The sequence below is a fragment of the Tribolium madens genome, unplaced genomic scaffold (assembly GCF_015345945.1).
Source record: "Tribolium madens isolate multiple individuals breed KSU strain unplaced genomic scaffold, Tmad_KSU_1.1 Scaffold_97;HRSCAF=244;Tcas5.2_LG3a, whole genome shotgun sequence".
Lineage (NCBI taxonomy): Eukaryota > Metazoa > Arthropoda > Insecta > Coleoptera > Tenebrionidae > Tribolium > Tribolium madens.
The window spans coordinates 1,089,172-1,106,560 of NW_025401069.1; the positions used below are offsets into that span (position 1 = coordinate 1,089,172).

Here is a 17,389-nt window from a genome sequence, read left to right on the forward strand (position 1 = left end):
AATATTATGATAAAACTTTATAAAAGATAGGTTACGTCTTTCATTTTGCTATTTTAAAACTTAATTAAGTTAAAAAGAATTTTTTCAATCGTACTTTTGTCTTCTTTATACTGTAGGTACTGCACTGTTCTTTTGTATTCTAAGTCTTTGACTATTTTTACCTATGAACATCACTTAAATTGGTCGACAATTTTACATGATATAAATTAGCGTGTCCCGTTTTTTATGAAATTAATTGTATATCCAAAAATAAAAAAGAACATACAAGGTGAATAAAAAATATGAAACCAAGAGTTTTTTTCGTAAACTAACCACTTTACGAAAAAAATAATTAGTGTAGCGCACAATGTGTAGCGTAAAGCACAATTAAAATGTGACCGTTTATCAATAATAACATTTTCCAAAATTCCTTTTAGTTTTCAAGTACGCAAAATATAGCGTACGTGGTGCATACACGATTTTTTGTTAGAGCTCCTAAAACAATTTTATTTTTTATTCCGCAAAAACTGTTTTTCAAATGAGTCCCTAAAACATCTGTTTTCGGGAGCGTATACAAAAAATAACTATATTTAATTAGAAGTCATTTTTAGATTAATTTTTTTTTTTTCGTAAAGTAATTTGTTATTTAGTTTATGCAAAAAACGCATGGTTCCATACTTTTTGTAGTATGTTTTCAAGGTAATGGTACACTCAAAATTCATACTTTTTGATTTTGCAGTGCGGTGTAGAGTTTAGTTTAAACCCAAATAACTCGAGAAAGGTACATTTTGGCGATATGGAACAAGTGTACCTTTTTTATAAAAAAATAATTGAGCATTTGATTTTTGGCATCAAAAATACGTGTTAATAGACTGAAAAAAAGAGTAATGACCTAAAAACTGTAAGTGTCTTATTGTCACCGGAAATGTATAGCTTTTACAAGCCTTCCGTTTACACCATATCAAAGAGTGTCTTTTTGTCCCTTGACATAAAGTTGACATAAAGTTTCATAATAATCGGATAAACGATAATAAAAACATTTCCAAAAAAAAATTTTCATACCGATTTTTGGAAAGCTGTAATTTTTCTATTTTTTGAGGTAGGTCAGTAAATTGTGTGCTAGATAAGTTATCTGTCAATTTGACATTTCTGGCAAATCTATCTTAATTTGATTTCTAATATAAAAAAATAACATATTTAATTTAGCAGTTAGTGATATTGGTATTGTTGGTTGCGACAAAAATTTTTTTCAGAAATAACCCTCTCGTGAATAACCCTGTATACGTATATGAAGGATGTGAAAAAATCGGTTTGATATTTAAGCAAAACGTTTGTTTTGTGTCGCTTCGTTTGGTAAAATCATAAGAGTCAATAAGAGTCGCGTTGCATCAACAGGTGAGAATTACGTTAAATAAATCAAACATAGAGCATAGCTTTTGAAAACGGCGTGCATAAATGTTTAATGCGTTAAAGAGCAGACGTATCACTTAAGTCCTTTATTTATAAAGCGCGCGTAATTCCTCAACCGGTGCAAAAGTTAGTGAAAAAATCATAAATAATTTACCATATCATTTTATCATAATTCCGACGCATAAATTTTCAAGTAGTCTGGCTTGAGTCGGGTTTACGTTGAGCTGAGCGTCGGCCTAATTCAATATTTACAACACGATTGCTTGTTGTGTCTTATGCGTGAGGCAGATTTTTACTCTTGTTTACTCTCATTAATACAGGGAGACCTCTTTTCCGGACTCAACGACGGTCTTATAAGTCGAGCCGAAGCGCTTGCCGCCGTCGACATCAAACATCAGAGCACAGGAGGACCTGGGGGACTTCCCCAGCTCAAACATGACATGATGTATCACCACAGTATGGGGGCGCCGCCACCCGTCAGCAGGCCCCATCAGGTAGGTAAAATTCATAATTATGCAAAAACATTTTTTCTCTTATGGCATGATCGATTGTTGCTAACGGAATATTAAATGAATTTTTTACTTCATTGATTTGCGTCGAAAAGCGAGGTTAAAAGCGGCCTATTTTTTCACTTTAATTGTTCGTTTATACTCCGTTTCATCTTCAAGAAATGGAACTCAACAACACTAAATTATTTCTTTGAACGTGCTTTTACTCAATTATTAATTCTGTCCTTTTAGTAAGAAACAAACACACCCCTTTGAAATGTCTTGCCATCGATGGCGATGACGAAATTGTCCCGTTCCAAACATATACTTAGAAAAAACACAAACCTTCCGCGTTAAAAATTCAACAATTCGATTGAGAACTATTCCACTTTTCGGTTAGTTAAATTATATACATTAATTCAATGAAGAAAAAATAGAGATTGGAGGGTTAAAATCAGTTATTATTTTTTGTATCGAAGCGTTCAAATGATAGCTATAATTAAGCTTCGGTTAGGTTTGTGTTTTATAAAAATTCAGTACTTAATGAATTTCTAATATGAGCAGGAAGCTCTGTGCGGGGATATAAATAATTACAAACTACTTGTTGCATGAACTAATTATTAGGATGCTCAATTGTGTACACAATTTAAAAAAGGCCCAATTTATGATTTATGAAGAGAATAATTAATGCGAATCGAAAGAGGTTAATTTCATCAAACCTGCTTGAAATTTCGCCAATTTTCAAATAATACTTAATATAGTAAAATAATGAGTTTGTAATTTGGTAAACTTTTAAGAATAAACACATTATGGGCGGACTGGCCAGGGGTGCTGGGGTGCCCCAGCACCCCAGGCCCTCGAGTCTTAGAGTCTACGGGCCCCCAATTATGGTAGACTTATTATGTCAAGAGCTCATTGAAATAATATCAATAATTTTAAATTTGTAAATAAACTTTTCTCAATGCATTAGAAGGTTATAATTTAATATTGCATRGAGSTRATCCATAAAGTGCTGAAACGCGTTTTTCGGAGAAGCTAAGTGTGTTTAGTTTGAAGGAATTAAAAAATTGCCATCATAACAAATAAAACTATAATTTCTATAATTTCAATGATTTTAGCTCAATTGTGTTTATAAGGTCTTACACGCATGTAAGAAAAATTCCGCGTGGATTTATACAAGTGATTCAAAAATTTGTGAGCATARGTAGCACAGTATTTATTAAACCAACTCATCAAGCACTAGAAAAATTACAGCTTTTATAATCATCAAGAAATAAACAAATATTCCTTTGGATTTAATGAAATTTACATTAAATATGACAGCATTGACAGCGATGTCATTCGTAGTGGATTGTTTCCAAGGTACGCTCAAAATTTATAAATTCTGTAGAATTTAGTTTAAACTCAAATAACTCGAGAACGGTACATTTTGGAGATATGAAACTACCTTTTTTATAAAAAAAAATGATTGGGCTGTATCAAAAACAGAAATTAATAAGCCGAAAAAAAGTTATGATCCCAAAACTGGGAGGACCCATTGCTACCGGAAATGTATAGCTTCTACAAGACTTCCGTTTACACCAAATCAAAGAATGTCTTTTTTGCAAAATTTAATAATAATCGGATAAACGGTAACAAATATATTTCCAGAAAATAATTTTTTCATACTGATTTTTGGAAAGTTGTAATTTTTCTATTTTTTGAGGTGGGTCAATAAAAACTGTACAATGTATTCTCAATTGTAGAGGGGTATTCGTAATTAAAATTATGCCCACATTTTTTAATCAACCGATATAAAATATCGTTTTTACTTAATTTAATTTACTTTAATTAATTTTTTTTTAATTATTAGTGGGCATAAATAATGGAAAAATCTAAATATAAGTATAAATTTGGTGCACAGAAACGAAAAGAAAAACAAAAATTAAAATTACAAGCAGCCTCTGAAGACGTTCATATAAAAACTTTATTTTCGTGATTTCAACTGACGTCACAATCTCAATAGAGGAAACAAACTCCCTCAAAAAAAATTACTACATTAAATGACAAGTAGTTTTTATACATATTTTTTCTAATTTGCGTTTATAATACGTTTATTAACGTCTCCAGTAGGAGTCGTTTATGGCTATCTATAAAAGCACACTGTGCTTTAATGAATTTAGGGTTATTTAGTTTTTGGATGCCGCTTTTGACTTGTCAGGTAACAAATTTTGCGTTGTTGCTTCGGCAATTTCGCGAATTTCGGGTGGAGTGCAAACTAAATTCTGTTTCTCATATTTTATTTAATATTATTATGTTGTAACATTAATAACTAATAAATTGTAAATTTTATTTTTAATGACAGACGGCAGAAATGACTCAAAAAACAGGTGGGCGCCGAGTATTACCAACCGATACCAACTAACACAAAATTCTCTAGGCGACAAAAATAAATATTTTTTTAATTAAAATAAGAAAAAAGGGGGCGCAAATTAGAAAAAATAGCATAAAATACTCGTTTTATAATGGCATTGGCGCACTCAACCCTTATAAAACTTGTTCTTTAATATACTATTTATTGTACTGTATATTGGGCCCTCATTTCAACTTAGCACTCCATATAAAAATTTGCCAGTCCGCCCCTGATCAACCCTATGTAACGATTTATTGATTTGTGAAACTATTTCCGCAATTTTCTGCCTTATTCATTGTTTACAACAACAACATTAACTTGGCTATACTTCATCTAAATAAAATTAGTATACCTATCTAAATATTTAAGAACTAAAACATACCTACAGGTGTTTCAGAACTCGCACCACAGAGAAAAATTCCAAGTGAGAGTGACTTAACCTTTTCACTTGTAAATAAACAATCTCTTTATCGTCTTATACAGGGTGATTCTTAAATAGACTGACAAAATTTTATCACATCATCCTAAGGATAAATGGAGACAAACTTTACCCTTTTTATGTTTATACCTTTTAGGGGCAAAACCCCCTTGATCCGTGCCACTTACGGCGTTTATGAATTGTTTGAATTGTTGCAATAATCAAGTACGTTAATACCATGGTTACCACTACATGTGCTTACACATCAGTGGCGTACGCTTTACTTCGAAAGTAACTTTAATAAATTTTTTTGAAGAACGTTTAAACAAAGAATTTTTTAAATATTTTTTCCAGCATGTTCTCATTTGATACTACCAAGGATAAAATTTTGTCGGTCTATTTAAGAATCATCCTGTTTAATAAATAACTAATATTAAGTTGCAGTTTCCGATCTGTGTATCAATAAAATCAATGTTTTTAGCTTGACAGATAAAAGTTGCTTTATCTTCTATGTTTTTTTTTATACAATTTTGTAGACAGAATTGAAGAATTTTTATTCTTACAAATTCAAACTGGGAATAAAATATTCATTTTTGAGACAAAAGTTTCCTGTAGATAATTGAAAAATAATATGTAAGGGAGCTATATCCTCTCAAAGGGGTCTTTTAATGAGCTTTTCCTAGTTTCAAAATTTAAGATAAACTTAGAAAATTTGGTACAGCTGATAACTTTTATACACCTAACCGAATTCGATCATAAAATGTCAAAATGTTTAATTAGGCGTGTGCTAAATTGGGAAGGAGTAGGGTAAAAAGTACCACCTTAACTTTTTGGCTTAGTCTCTTGCCTTTTTCAACAACAAAATCTTAAATTCTATAGTTTTCTAAAATAAGTAGTTTCTTGCATTGTTTAGATACAACTTATTGTTTCAAATAAAATCAATTTAAAATTTACGTTAGAGACCATAAATACATTAAAATTTAAATTATTTTTTTACCCTGTACCTTTCCAGTTTGGAAGCCTTTGATTAACAATTTTATGATTTGATTTTTGAATTTGTTTAAGTGTATAAAGATCATCCTGTACCAAATTTTCTAATTTTATGGTTTCTGAAATATCGGAAAAAACCACTAAAAAACGCACCTCTTTTCAAATATGTAGTTTTTTTTGATACACATTCATTAATAGTATATTAAAAAATAAGTGTTACAAACACGCAGTGGCGAGTGTTACAAATGCACGTGTATCATTGTATCACAATAAGAGGTTGTAACAAACGTTTTTTATACATTTTTTTTCTATTAAGCCCTTTTTAAATTGAATTTATTATTATATTTGACAGGTAAAATTTTTGACATTTGACGTGTGTGAAAATAGCTCAAATTACTTTGATCTACAACAATTTCTCACTTATTCACAGTCAGTGATGATAGAATGTTTTGTACAAAATGTTTCCAAAAACAGTGTATTTTATGCAACTGAAAACAGTTAGTTGCACAAAATGCTCATTGTAACACCGAATTAGAAAAAAAAAACGTTTTTTCTTAAAACTGAATATTCTATCACATAAATTAATATAATAATTAATAAAAATGGAAACAGCCTGTATAATTTCTTCAATAAATGATAAATATTTAGTGGGTAAATGATCTTTTTTTTGTCATAACTAGGTCAAATATGGAAAAAGTATTACGTACCAGAAAATTGTCTTCTGCGAAAGATTTTTCGTCCCAAAAAGCGTATTGGCAAATAGATGTACTCGTAAATTATTCAAATTAGTTTTTGTCATTTGCTTTATACATGTGTCAATTTTAATACTTACAGTTGGAGACAAAATACTTTGGTCGTTCATGTCACTTGAGTGACATTAAACTGTAAAGCATGCTTTAGGAGTGTTAACCTTATTTTTAGCTACTGTCAATCATAGTTGACAAGTTGTATGCACATATTTTTGATAAGAAAATAAAATAGCTGTCATTAATTTGAAATTGTCATTCATTTTAACGTTAAAGTTTGAATTACATTAAAGTGTCAGAAAATTTTCATTTTTTTCCTTATATTCAAGGATGAGCAGAGGTGCTTCACTTACCATGTTATTTTGAGTCCCCCTAGGAACCACCAAAAAGGTTTTGAGTGATTCTCAATAACTTTTTCAGTTGCGAGATATTGCCGATTGCAAATTTTAAAATTAAAACGTGATAGCTCGAACGCTCTCATACCCGTGTAAAAATTAATTAATCATCTTTCTCGCGCCAAATAGCAATTGTTTTTGGAGAAGGGAACACGGAGCAATTTTGTTAGACACTATAGCAAAAAATATCAAACTTTAGACAATAAACGATGATGAAAAATGAAAATTCAATCCAACCTTTACTGCACCGGACGGCTTATTTCCGTTAATTAATATTATTTAAGCCAAAAGTCCATAAAAATATAAATTAAAAAAAAATTAACCAAGAGTGCGTTGAATTTCAATCATTCAATCTGATACTTCTGACAGTTGTTGACATTTTGCGCCGATTTGTGAACCATACTCTTCAAGAAAATCAAACAAAAACGATAGAAAACGGAAGTATACGTTACTGGTGATTTGAAAAAGGCAAAAGGTAACGTAATTAGTATTTGTGTCGGTTTTGTTTGCGTGTAGGTACGACTTACTGCAAGTTTGTTTTGACGGCACAACGTGCCGCCGACCGTCTCTATAAAAAACCGTCTCGAAAGACAAAGAGCTAGATGGTAAGTCGTGAAGTGTTGTTTAACACACAAGAGCCCCTTATTATATTAAGAATTTTGGTAAAGAAATGTGTAAATTAAGATTATTCTGACATTGTGAGATGACGGAAATAATGCCAAAAACACTGGTCGACTTGAAATACTTAGGTGGTGATTTGTGAAGTGTTGTTTAAGACTTAAGAGCCCAATACAAAAGAAATTTGGCCAAGAAATGTGAAATCTAAGGTTATGACATGAATTACCACAGAGTAACCAAAAATTTATGTCAAACCCATTGAGCTAACAAAAAAATAGATCGAAATATGTAGGTAGTGTTTTGTGAAATGTTGTTTAAGACTTTAAGAGCCACAAATAGGGTAAACTAGGGTGATATGGTGAATCGGGTGAAATGGTGATTTAGTCTATTTCTTTTTCGGACAGAGAGATTTTTCTGTAATTCTGTTTGACAGTTGTTTATGATCATTTGTGCATCGAGCACCAATTAAAAACCAGTCCCGTTTTGAAAAGCGTAAGAAATTTGTACAAAATTGTTTCCGATACTCAATAATTTTTATACGGTGCAGGCGTTTGTAGATGTTGCTTCAGGTAGCCTACTTCGCGAGGTATTTTTTGATATGTTCTGCCTTTTTAGACTGTTTATACACTACATAAGCTAGACATCGTTGTCTCTAGTATTTTGAACTGCTTGCCGCATTATTTGCCGTTTCACATGGCCAGTGGGAGAAATGGTGAACGACTTTTTTTCTTACATGTACTCGTATTTCTCGACCTAAGTAAAAGTTTCAACTATATCAGCATTGTTCCAGGCAAAGATGCCTACATTTTGTAAAATTTTATAAATTTTTTATATATTTTTTTTAATTTTATATTTTATAAAATAGTAGTGTATTGGATAAAATCTATAGATGCCAACTTTGGTTACACAAAGACTGTACAAAATTATGAGTCAATGTGTGATATTTGGGGCAAAAAGCATATTTTTATGCACCCATGCATATGTGTGAAATGGTGAATTTGATAAAAAACTAATATTATTTGTTATGTTATGTCTTTAAAAAATTATGACACTGTTAAGTTGTTACCTATATATTTTATAAAACTATAGTATTTTTATTTGGTTTAAATAAACTATGTCTTGTGTTCTACAAGGCTCACTTTTTTTGTTCACCATATCACCCTGGTTTACCCTAAAAGAAATTTGGCCAAGAAATGTGCAATTTGAGGTTATGACATAAATTTCCATAGAGTAACAAAAGACTCGATGTCATACCCACTACGCAAAGCCGCGAGCCCCCTTTATAAATTTTGAGGAAATCTGATAGTATGAGTTCCACTCGGGGGAGAAGCCGCTAGCCCCCTCTAGAAATTTTGACAAAATCCGATAATTATATAAAATGTTTGCAAATCTTATAGTGCGAGCCCCCCTATAAGTTTTAACAAAATCTGATGGTGTAAGTTCTATTCGAGGGCAAAGCCCCCGACAATTTTGACATTTTTCGAATCTGATATTATGAGTTCTACACGAGAGGCGAGCGGCTGTCCCAACGACTACTTCTACAAAACATTTGCAAATCCGATAGGATTTGTCCGATCAAATATAATTGCTAATCGTTTAAAATGAGTTTTCACAAACGAATTTGCTTTGTCGTGAGTTGCCCATTTAAATCTGGGTCTCTGTTTCGTTTTCCGCGTCCATAAAAAGAGCCAGAGAGGTTCAGATTGTAACGTTATAATATAATTTTTAACCTATAATCTTTTTCTAAAAATAAAATTTTGTCTAAAACATGTATTTTATATTTGATTTATTTTTAACAAGAATAAATAAATAAAAAGACTCAAAACAAGTAAAGTCTGTTTTTTTTTTAAATGGAAATGCCAAACAGTCTTAACGTTGGCACCTCTAGTAAATTCATTCATGGTAATTTTAATAAAGGAAGTTGGCAATTTCAGTTTTTTTGAATTAATTTGAAAACAATGACATTAAACGTCAACACAAAAAATCGTCTAAGAAAATTTTGAGACGAAACACCAAAAAAGAAATAAATTCGGTACACCAACAGTTTTTAGAAATTTGGAAACGAATAGATCGCAAGCAGGTTAGAAAAAAAGCCCGTAAAATGTAGACGCAATTTGTAATGCAGGTTTGCTAAACATTCTCAATTTTTAGCAAGAAATTGACAAGAATACAAAATAAACATGAATGAGAAAGAACCTCGGAAAGAAAGCATTTAAATTAGTGTCTTGTGCATCGTTTTTGAGGAACGAGTTGAAAAAGTAACAATTTTGACACTAAACCTGAAGAAGAATTTATAAAATGCATCAATTTTGAGCTCATTTTAATATTGTCAATCATCATACCTACTTGTATCTTTTGCTAAATAACTTTACATCCTTTTTTTTCAAAGTTTTTGTAGCAAGAACCTTATTTTTGTCCATAACATTGTACTTACTAGCGGTGTGTTTCTGTCAAAATCATTAACACTGAATTCTGTCTTTGACCTTAGGTAATGATGTCTGTCCTCAGGTATTCAATTATAGCGCTTTTAAAGAGCAAGGCACACAAGATTCATAAAAGTCAAAATTTTGACAACATCTCAATTTGAAAACAGAACCATAATTTTTTAACAAAACTTCAAGGGACAAAAACAAAGAGCAAACAAAAATTGTGGTTATGGAGTCAAGCTGCTATCAATTTTTTCACCAAAATTTTGTCATGGAAAAAACAGACTTTAGACACAGAGATACAGATACAGAAACTTTTAAAAACCATTGAGTAGTCGAGTTATTTAGTAGATGTGCAGTGGTCATGGTTACTTTTACAAACATTTGTTTTGAAATTTACTTCATCAAAATTCTAAATTATGTTTAAGTCGGTTTTATTCTTGGCACTGTTTTTGTGCGTAAATGGTATACAAAAATATAACCCCAGAAGGGCAGGTTATTGTTCGAAACGTTGTAACACTAACGTAAAAGCTACCGGTTGCATATGCAAACTGCTAGGAGCTAAGACCGAACTTTTAGATAACATGGTGGAATTTCGACAAGTGATTGTGGACGAACACAATTATTACAGAAATTTGGTCGCTTCTGGTAACGAAACACGCGGCTTTACCAAAGCGGCAGCCGACATGATGATCATGAACTATGACATGGAGCTTGAATTCTTGGCACGATGCCACGCAAGATACACTTTTAGAGCAAATCACGATAGATGTAAAGTGTTGAAAAACTGTAGAAAAGCAGTACAGAATATCGCTGGATACGGTGCTAAAAATGAGAGCTTGAAAATGGTAAAAGAACTCATTAGATTATGGTAAAAGCTTGAAACTGTTTGATCAGTTCTATATTTTTATTTCGCAGGTACGACCAAGTCAAAGACATGCAGGAAGATAATTACTTGAATTATCCTCGTAAGAACAAAAGCATTAAAATTGAAAACTATGCAACAATGTGTTGGGGGTCTGCTAATATTGTAGGTTGTGCTCGAGTTTATTCATCAGATACGAAAGAAGACAAATATATAAATCCGAATTATAACACAGCTTTAATATGCGACTACGCTATGAAGGATATTAAAGGAAACATGCTCTTTGGCAAGCCGATGTACACTCAAGGGCCACCGTGTTCAAAATGTCCCAAAAAGAAGAAATACAACAAATGCAACACGAAGTACACCTCTTTGTGTGGAGAACTAGAAACAGTTCCAACTGACAAACCGTTTGATTTTAAATCTAGAGCTCCAAAACACAAGTCTATTCCAATAGTCATTTTCATTGCTTTATTTGAGGTTTGTCTCTTTTAAGAAACAAACGACAACTTTCTGTATCTTGTATTAAAACTTTCTGGGGAAATAAACCATGTCTCGAATGTTGAGTTTTGTTAAAAATAATGACGTAGAATCTCGTAATCACAAATGACATATGACAGTTCAGGTTGGGAAGTGGACATTTCCCAACTTGAATTGTATATACAGTGTGTTCCGTTTTTATTGTTACTAATTTAAACAGGTGATAAGATATTCAATTCTAAGACAAAAGTTTCCTATAAACATGTATCAAAAAATGCTTGGTAAGGGAGCTACACCCCATTTAAGATAAAATTACAAAATTTCGGGCAAATGATAATCTTTATACACCTAAACGAATTCAAACATCAAATGTCGAAATTTTTAATCAGGGGCGTACGAGACTGGGGGAGCTTAAGGTAAAAAAATACCCTATTTATTTTGGCTTTAGTTTCTCGGTACTTTCAGCAACAAAATCTTAAGTTCGATTATCACAGAAAAGTCTCTCTTGTGTCGATACGACTTATTGTTTTTGAATAAAATTAATTTAAAATTTATGTTACACACCAATACAACATTCAAATAAATCAGAATTTACAGAATAATAAAAGCAAGAAATTCATATTTTTTAATCAACTTCAACTAATTAACATTACATTACAGTAACAATAATAACATTAATTAAATGAATTTGCCTAAATCTAAAGGAGTTGTTCAAAGTGACCACCATTTTGGTCAATGCATAACTAAAGAAACTAGAGCCAAAATAGATAGGGTATTTTTTTACCCTAAACCCCACCAGTTTCGGGCGCCCCTGATTAGAAATTTCGACATTTGATGTTTGAATTCGTTTAGGTGTATAAAGATTATCATCTGTACCAAATTTTGTAATTTTATTTTAAATGGTCTCTGAAATATTATCAAAAATCTATTAGCCCCCTTTCAGGAGGTGCAACTCCCTTACCAAGCATTTTTCGATACATGTTTATAGGAAACTTTTGTCTTAGAATTGAATATCCTATCACCTGTTTAAATTTGTAACAATAAAAACGGAACACCCCGTATGATATCAGTTTCTAAATGAAATTGAAGTGTCATACTTTCCAACTTTTCACATGCAAGGTGATTTGATTTTTATTTTTTTTATTTATTTAAATATACTGTTTCTATGGTGCATTAAAAATACGCTTCATCCATAACCTAAGTCATCAATAGTAACGTATCTTAAGAGTCGATAAAATACGCTATTTTGACATAATTTCTGAATTTAGTAAAATTTCTGATTCAAAATTGGTGTTGCAAAAAATCTTGAAGACAACACGAGTTTTATAGTTTAAAAATCTCATCCTATTAAATTCTCGCTCCCTCCGGTCGCTTGAATTTAAACTACGTCCTCGATTTTTAAACTGTTTATAAAACTCTAGTTTAAATCTCCTAATACTGAAACAAAAACAACTGAAATTTATGCTTCACTACTTTGCAAATCCACCATTCGGTTGTAATTTGCTGAAAAATTGTGTTAAAAAGCTTTGTGAAAAAAAATCGCCAATAAATTCCGTGTCATGTGTAGTGCCCCAGTTGAATAAATACCTTGAAACAAAACGAAATTGTTGTGTTTACTACAATATTTTATAGTCGTATTCCTCTGCGTCATGATTGCTCATAATTTCATGTGTGCATGCAATAAAAACGACACAATGTTCAGAATTTTATATATCTTGTTTGCTTCAGTTTTTGTATTATATTTATCATTTGTCGTGTTTGTCTTTTACAAAAATAATACTATAACAATGTCATTGTTTGATTGAAATGTGCGGTTTTGTATATTTGCCATCACAATAACGCGAATTTTCCCCTCGCCAAAATTCAATTCCAAAAATGATGATTACATTTTTAAATCCCCCTTTTACGCGATTTTATGCGTCAAGTTTCCTGTATCCATTTTTTTTTATTTATACTGCATCTGACCCATTAAAGGGCGAAAGTATCAACCGACATATGTGGGGCTGTATCAGGCCAATTCTCAGAGGTGTGCTAAATTAGATCATGAAATTTCGGGATTATAGCAAAAAAGTTATATTAACATTCGGGGCGGGCGTTTCCATATTTACGAGACATTAGTTGTGGATTATACGGATCATTTTTACCCTCGGCGAGTCGTAAAACGGCTCAGGACGTCGTTAAATCGCTTCAAAACGTGATAAGTGTATTTAAAATTTTCAAAAGAACCATCACAATGAGAGAACACAGTTTAAAGGACCAGAAATATTTTTTTTAATAATATGATAACACTTAAAAAAATCCATTGATTTAAAAATGATCGATTTGTCCGTGCGCAAACACCCTCGAAAAAAACAAAACTTTCTAATCTAAAGCTATTATCTTCCCTAAAAGTCTAAAACAAAGAAACACAATGCGAGGCTAAACAAATACTTGAAAAACAAACGCTAGTGTATAACATTTTGACAAACGACTGGCGTGTAGTTGGCAAACATGGGACAAGTGCGGCCCCAGGCCTCACAAAACATTTCCCGGGGGTGTTGTGTAGGAGAGCCCGGATGGGGGCAGAGCAAAGCCCCGACCGTGTTCTACACGTCAAATGACCACTTTACACCAATGTGAGGTCTAATGATGAAATATGGCACTGTTGGGACACGTTGAATCATTGGAATTCGCAAAGGAAGAGGATGGATGGTCGCCAAACGCGCTTATCTATTGTTATGGCCTCGACTAAATGGAATCAAGCGACTTTTATGCCAGACCTTTACGATATTTTTAAGATAAATGGGTCGATTTTTACCGGAGAGTGCAGTTTGGGGTTTAGACACCACATAAATAACACTGGAAAATGTTTACATGATTTTATTGTAAAACAAACTAGATATTTTTTTGTTACAACACTTTTGACCCATTTGCTAGGCAAATTAAGCGATAGTCATAAATGGTACACTCTATTTATACACGTTGATTCTTTTTAAAACGAGCCACTCTGGATATTTCATAAAACAAACAAAAATTAGAAAACCCCGAGACATCAATTTTTATTTTTATTTAGTATTTACAGGGGGACACATTTTACTGAACTTTTGAAAGTTGTAGCATTAACCCCCTTTATAATACAAACAATCCCTTCAAAATTTTAAATGACACCATCCCCTTTGTGATACCTCAAATAAAAGGTATTTTGGCCGGCTGTTTTTTTTTAATTTGGAGTATTCTTTATTTACGTTACGCAGAACAATATCTAGCAGAATAAATTACTAAAAAAGTACAAGAATAGCTATGAAATGTTGTTTGCGTTGCTTGAGAGTAATCAAATATAAAAAAAAAAATTTAATGACCTGACTTGGAATTTTCTAATTTTTGTTTATTTTCTGGCTCGTTTTAAAGAAATCATCTTGTATAATGATAATTAATAAAATAATTAAAACACGAGGAAACTAACAAAAATTCGTTTTATTTATTACTTAAATAGAGTCTTCCAAAAAATATATCGTGTTTACCACTTAATGCAGTATTTAAATTTTACTAATTTTTATGAAAGCCTAACCGCAAATCATAATTTCTAAACCCCAATAAAGAGAGGTAAACAGATTTTCTCAATGTTAGGCCAGGTCCGTTTTTCATATCCTTTTGTGTGATAGTTACAGTTTTACATTGAACTTGTCATAAACTTATAAAAGGTTGTAAATACGGTATATCTTTCGGCAGACTTTGCACAATAGGAAACATAATTTAGGCTTAAACTAAAACATTATGTGATTTCTCTATATAATCACGAAAATAAAATGAATACAATGCAAAGCATTAATCAAAATCCACTTTTTTGACCTTTTGTAATTCTACGTTTACCGCATTTATGATATATTTGAATGAAAAACCGTCTCTCGTAAATTTTTCTTAATTTTTGGACGAATTTTATCGATATTCGACAGCGCAAGACAATTTTGCGTGTTTTCCGCAGTGTGACGAACTCCACACCATCAAATGCTTTTTAGTTTCAGAATATTACTTGTAAAACCTACTATTTTCAAATTTCACGAAACCCAAAGAACCGATTTGTTCTTGTATTCCAAAATATTTTTTTAATTCTTGAAACCGCCATGGCAGTTAATCACAATTCATCAGCTATTATTTGCTCTAACATCTAAGAATTCTCGACAATTTTAACCTTCACAAGAGACACATTTCTCTTATACGTCGAAGAATTTGAGGTCCGGTCTGGAATCTTCTGTACCACTTAGAAACAGTCACCAGAAATGGGGCCCCAAACGCAATTTTGCCTTCATTTAGGATTTAATTTATGCCAAAAACCAAAAAAATTCAAAATTTTCAAGGTTTTCTCTAAGTTTTGTTTTTTGTCTCCATTTTAACAGTTTGACTTTAAAATTAGCGTATAAACTTAAAAAACTATTACAAATCGAATGACACTATTGATCTGTCAAAATAAAATATAAATCAAGGCGAACTAAACACACTTTTGTTGGTCTTCTTATAATACTTTTTTGTAATTATAATAATCTTAGTTTTGTAATGACTTTAACTATTAAAAAAAAACATTTTTTCCAAACTTAACCAACAAACTTTTGTATTTTTCTGAGGTTACCATACCAGGAATGCAGGAATGTAAAAAAATTTCGAAGTTTCTCTCTGGCAATCGAGTTGTTAGAACATTTTACGGTACATACATATAATCATGGTGTGCGAATCTAACATTGATACAACTTTTTCAAAATTATGGAAGATTTCAGATACGCGGTGCAGATATTAGCTAATAATTCCGTAACTATGGGCTTTACAAATGCTTAGATCTAAGAATTATAACTACAAGGTGCTCCAAAACTCGCGCCCCAGAGAAAATGCCATGTAAAATAATATACCAGGAACATAGAGAAAATGTTAAAAAATTCTATCTATAAACATTTCGAAGTTATGAGAGTTTAAATTTTGCAATTTGGCTCTATTTATTTCTGTTGGAAAAATATTTTTTCAAGTTTATTAGTTTATTAGTATTAGAATCCTAAACTATCCTAAACTGTAACTCTCCTTTACTGTTATTTGTGGTTTTTATTGGCAAAAAATGTTTGTATCTTTACTGAATAATAATAATAATGATTAAAACACATATACAAGATTATCAGTATCATTAAATAGATAATATAGAAAATGTCAAATGACAGATAGAATTTCTTCCATGTTCCCGGTATTTTATGTTTTTTTGCTGCAGGTTATTAGAAGAGGAAAAAGAAGTTGTATCCTAAATTATAACAATGTTTAACGTTATTTTGTGGCTTTTTACTTATACTAAGTAATTATGAAAAAACATATACAAAATCATCACTACCACAAAGTAGACATAAAATAATTTTTTTGATAGATAGAATTTAAACAAATTTTAATTTATCTTGAATTTTTTTTCTGGAGCACGAGTTCTGAAACACCCTGAATGTGTATCATTGAAAAGCACTTGCAATTTGTCTTCTTCTCAAGAAAAAGATCGTCTACTTGTAATGCATATTTACCGAGAAAATTCTTGAAGTCATTAATGACTGAAAACTATTAGTTCTAAAATTGAACTGAATTGTATAATCGCATTCCTGGGTTGATTTAAATAAGATGTTGTCAATTTTAGAGAGCTCCTGGTAATTTCCGGGCACCCAAAACAACGGCTTCTTATTTCAAGGTAATCGCCGGTAAACGCTCAAAATAAGTCAATATTTCAAAAACTACTTGTAGTAGAGCATTTAAACCAAACGCAGCGTAATTATTTTACGTATAGAAATAGAGATTAAGCTCATATCGATTAATTTAGGTGTCTCACATATTAGTCGTTTATATTATCGGGGAGCGATTCTGTCCACTGATAATCAATCACATCATGGAAGTGATCACGAATGACGATCACTAAATATTTAATACGGTGCGTGCTGATTGCTATTGGAAGCACGCATTTCTATTGGTCACCGTAATTCCGCGTCGATCTGCGATATCAAACCGTAAATTATTTTTTCGTTCAATTGCTGATAATAGAATTGCATCATTATTGTTCCTTGCAGATGGGCCACATGGACGGCTTGGAGATGCTCGACCCCATCTCCACCTCCTCCATGACGACCCTCACGCCCATGTCAGAGACCTCCACGCACATGCATTCGTACGGCATGAACCACGTCATGAACCACCAC

General features: G+C 31.8%; 2 protein-coding genes across 5 annotated transcripts in view; both read left to right on the forward strand.

The window, feature by feature from the left end:
• LOC123014320 (inhibitory POU protein) overlaps positions 1–17,389 on the forward strand; it is a 48,669-nt gene that overhangs the window by 29,788 nt on the left and 1,492 nt on the right. The window contains 2 exon segments of the mRNA XM_044413377.1: positions 1,710–1,883; positions 17,261–17,389. Of these exon segments, the coding sequence (XP_044269312.1) occupies positions 1,710–1,883; positions 17,261–17,389 (303 nt within the window).
• LOC123014321 (venom allergen 5-like) lies at positions 7,183–11,287 on the forward strand. 4 transcript variants are annotated; one of them, XM_044413382.1, is made up of 3 exons: positions 7,183–7,293; positions 10,442–10,733; positions 10,781–11,287. In XM_044413382.1, exons 2-3 carry the CDS (start codon positions 10,447–10,449, stop codon positions 11,220–11,222), a joined length of 729 nt encoding a protein of 242 aa, XP_044269317.1. In that variant the 5' UTR covers positions 7,183–7,293; positions 10,442–10,446; the 3' UTR covers positions 11,223–11,287. The 4 variants fall into 4 exon arrangements, with proteins under 4 accessions (XP_044269317.1, XP_044269314.1, XP_044269316.1 ...); XM_044413379.1 differs by lacking the exon at positions 7,183–7,293 and having other exon boundaries at positions 10,141–10,733; positions 10,781–10,830; positions 10,897–11,287; XM_044413381.1 differs by lacking the exon at positions 7,183–7,293 and adding an exon at positions 10,156–10,386.

Bases quoted from the DNA above. Each gene is read 5' to 3' on its own strand.
- LOC123014321 (XM_044413378.1), top strand. From the start codon at position 10,282: ATGTTTAAGTCGGTTTTATTCTTGGCACTGTTTTTGTGCGTAAATGGT. The intron at 10,734-10,780 runs GTAAAAGCTTGA...TTTATTTCGCAG, and splicing joins AAAGAACTCATTAGATTATG to GTACGACCAAGTCAAAGACA.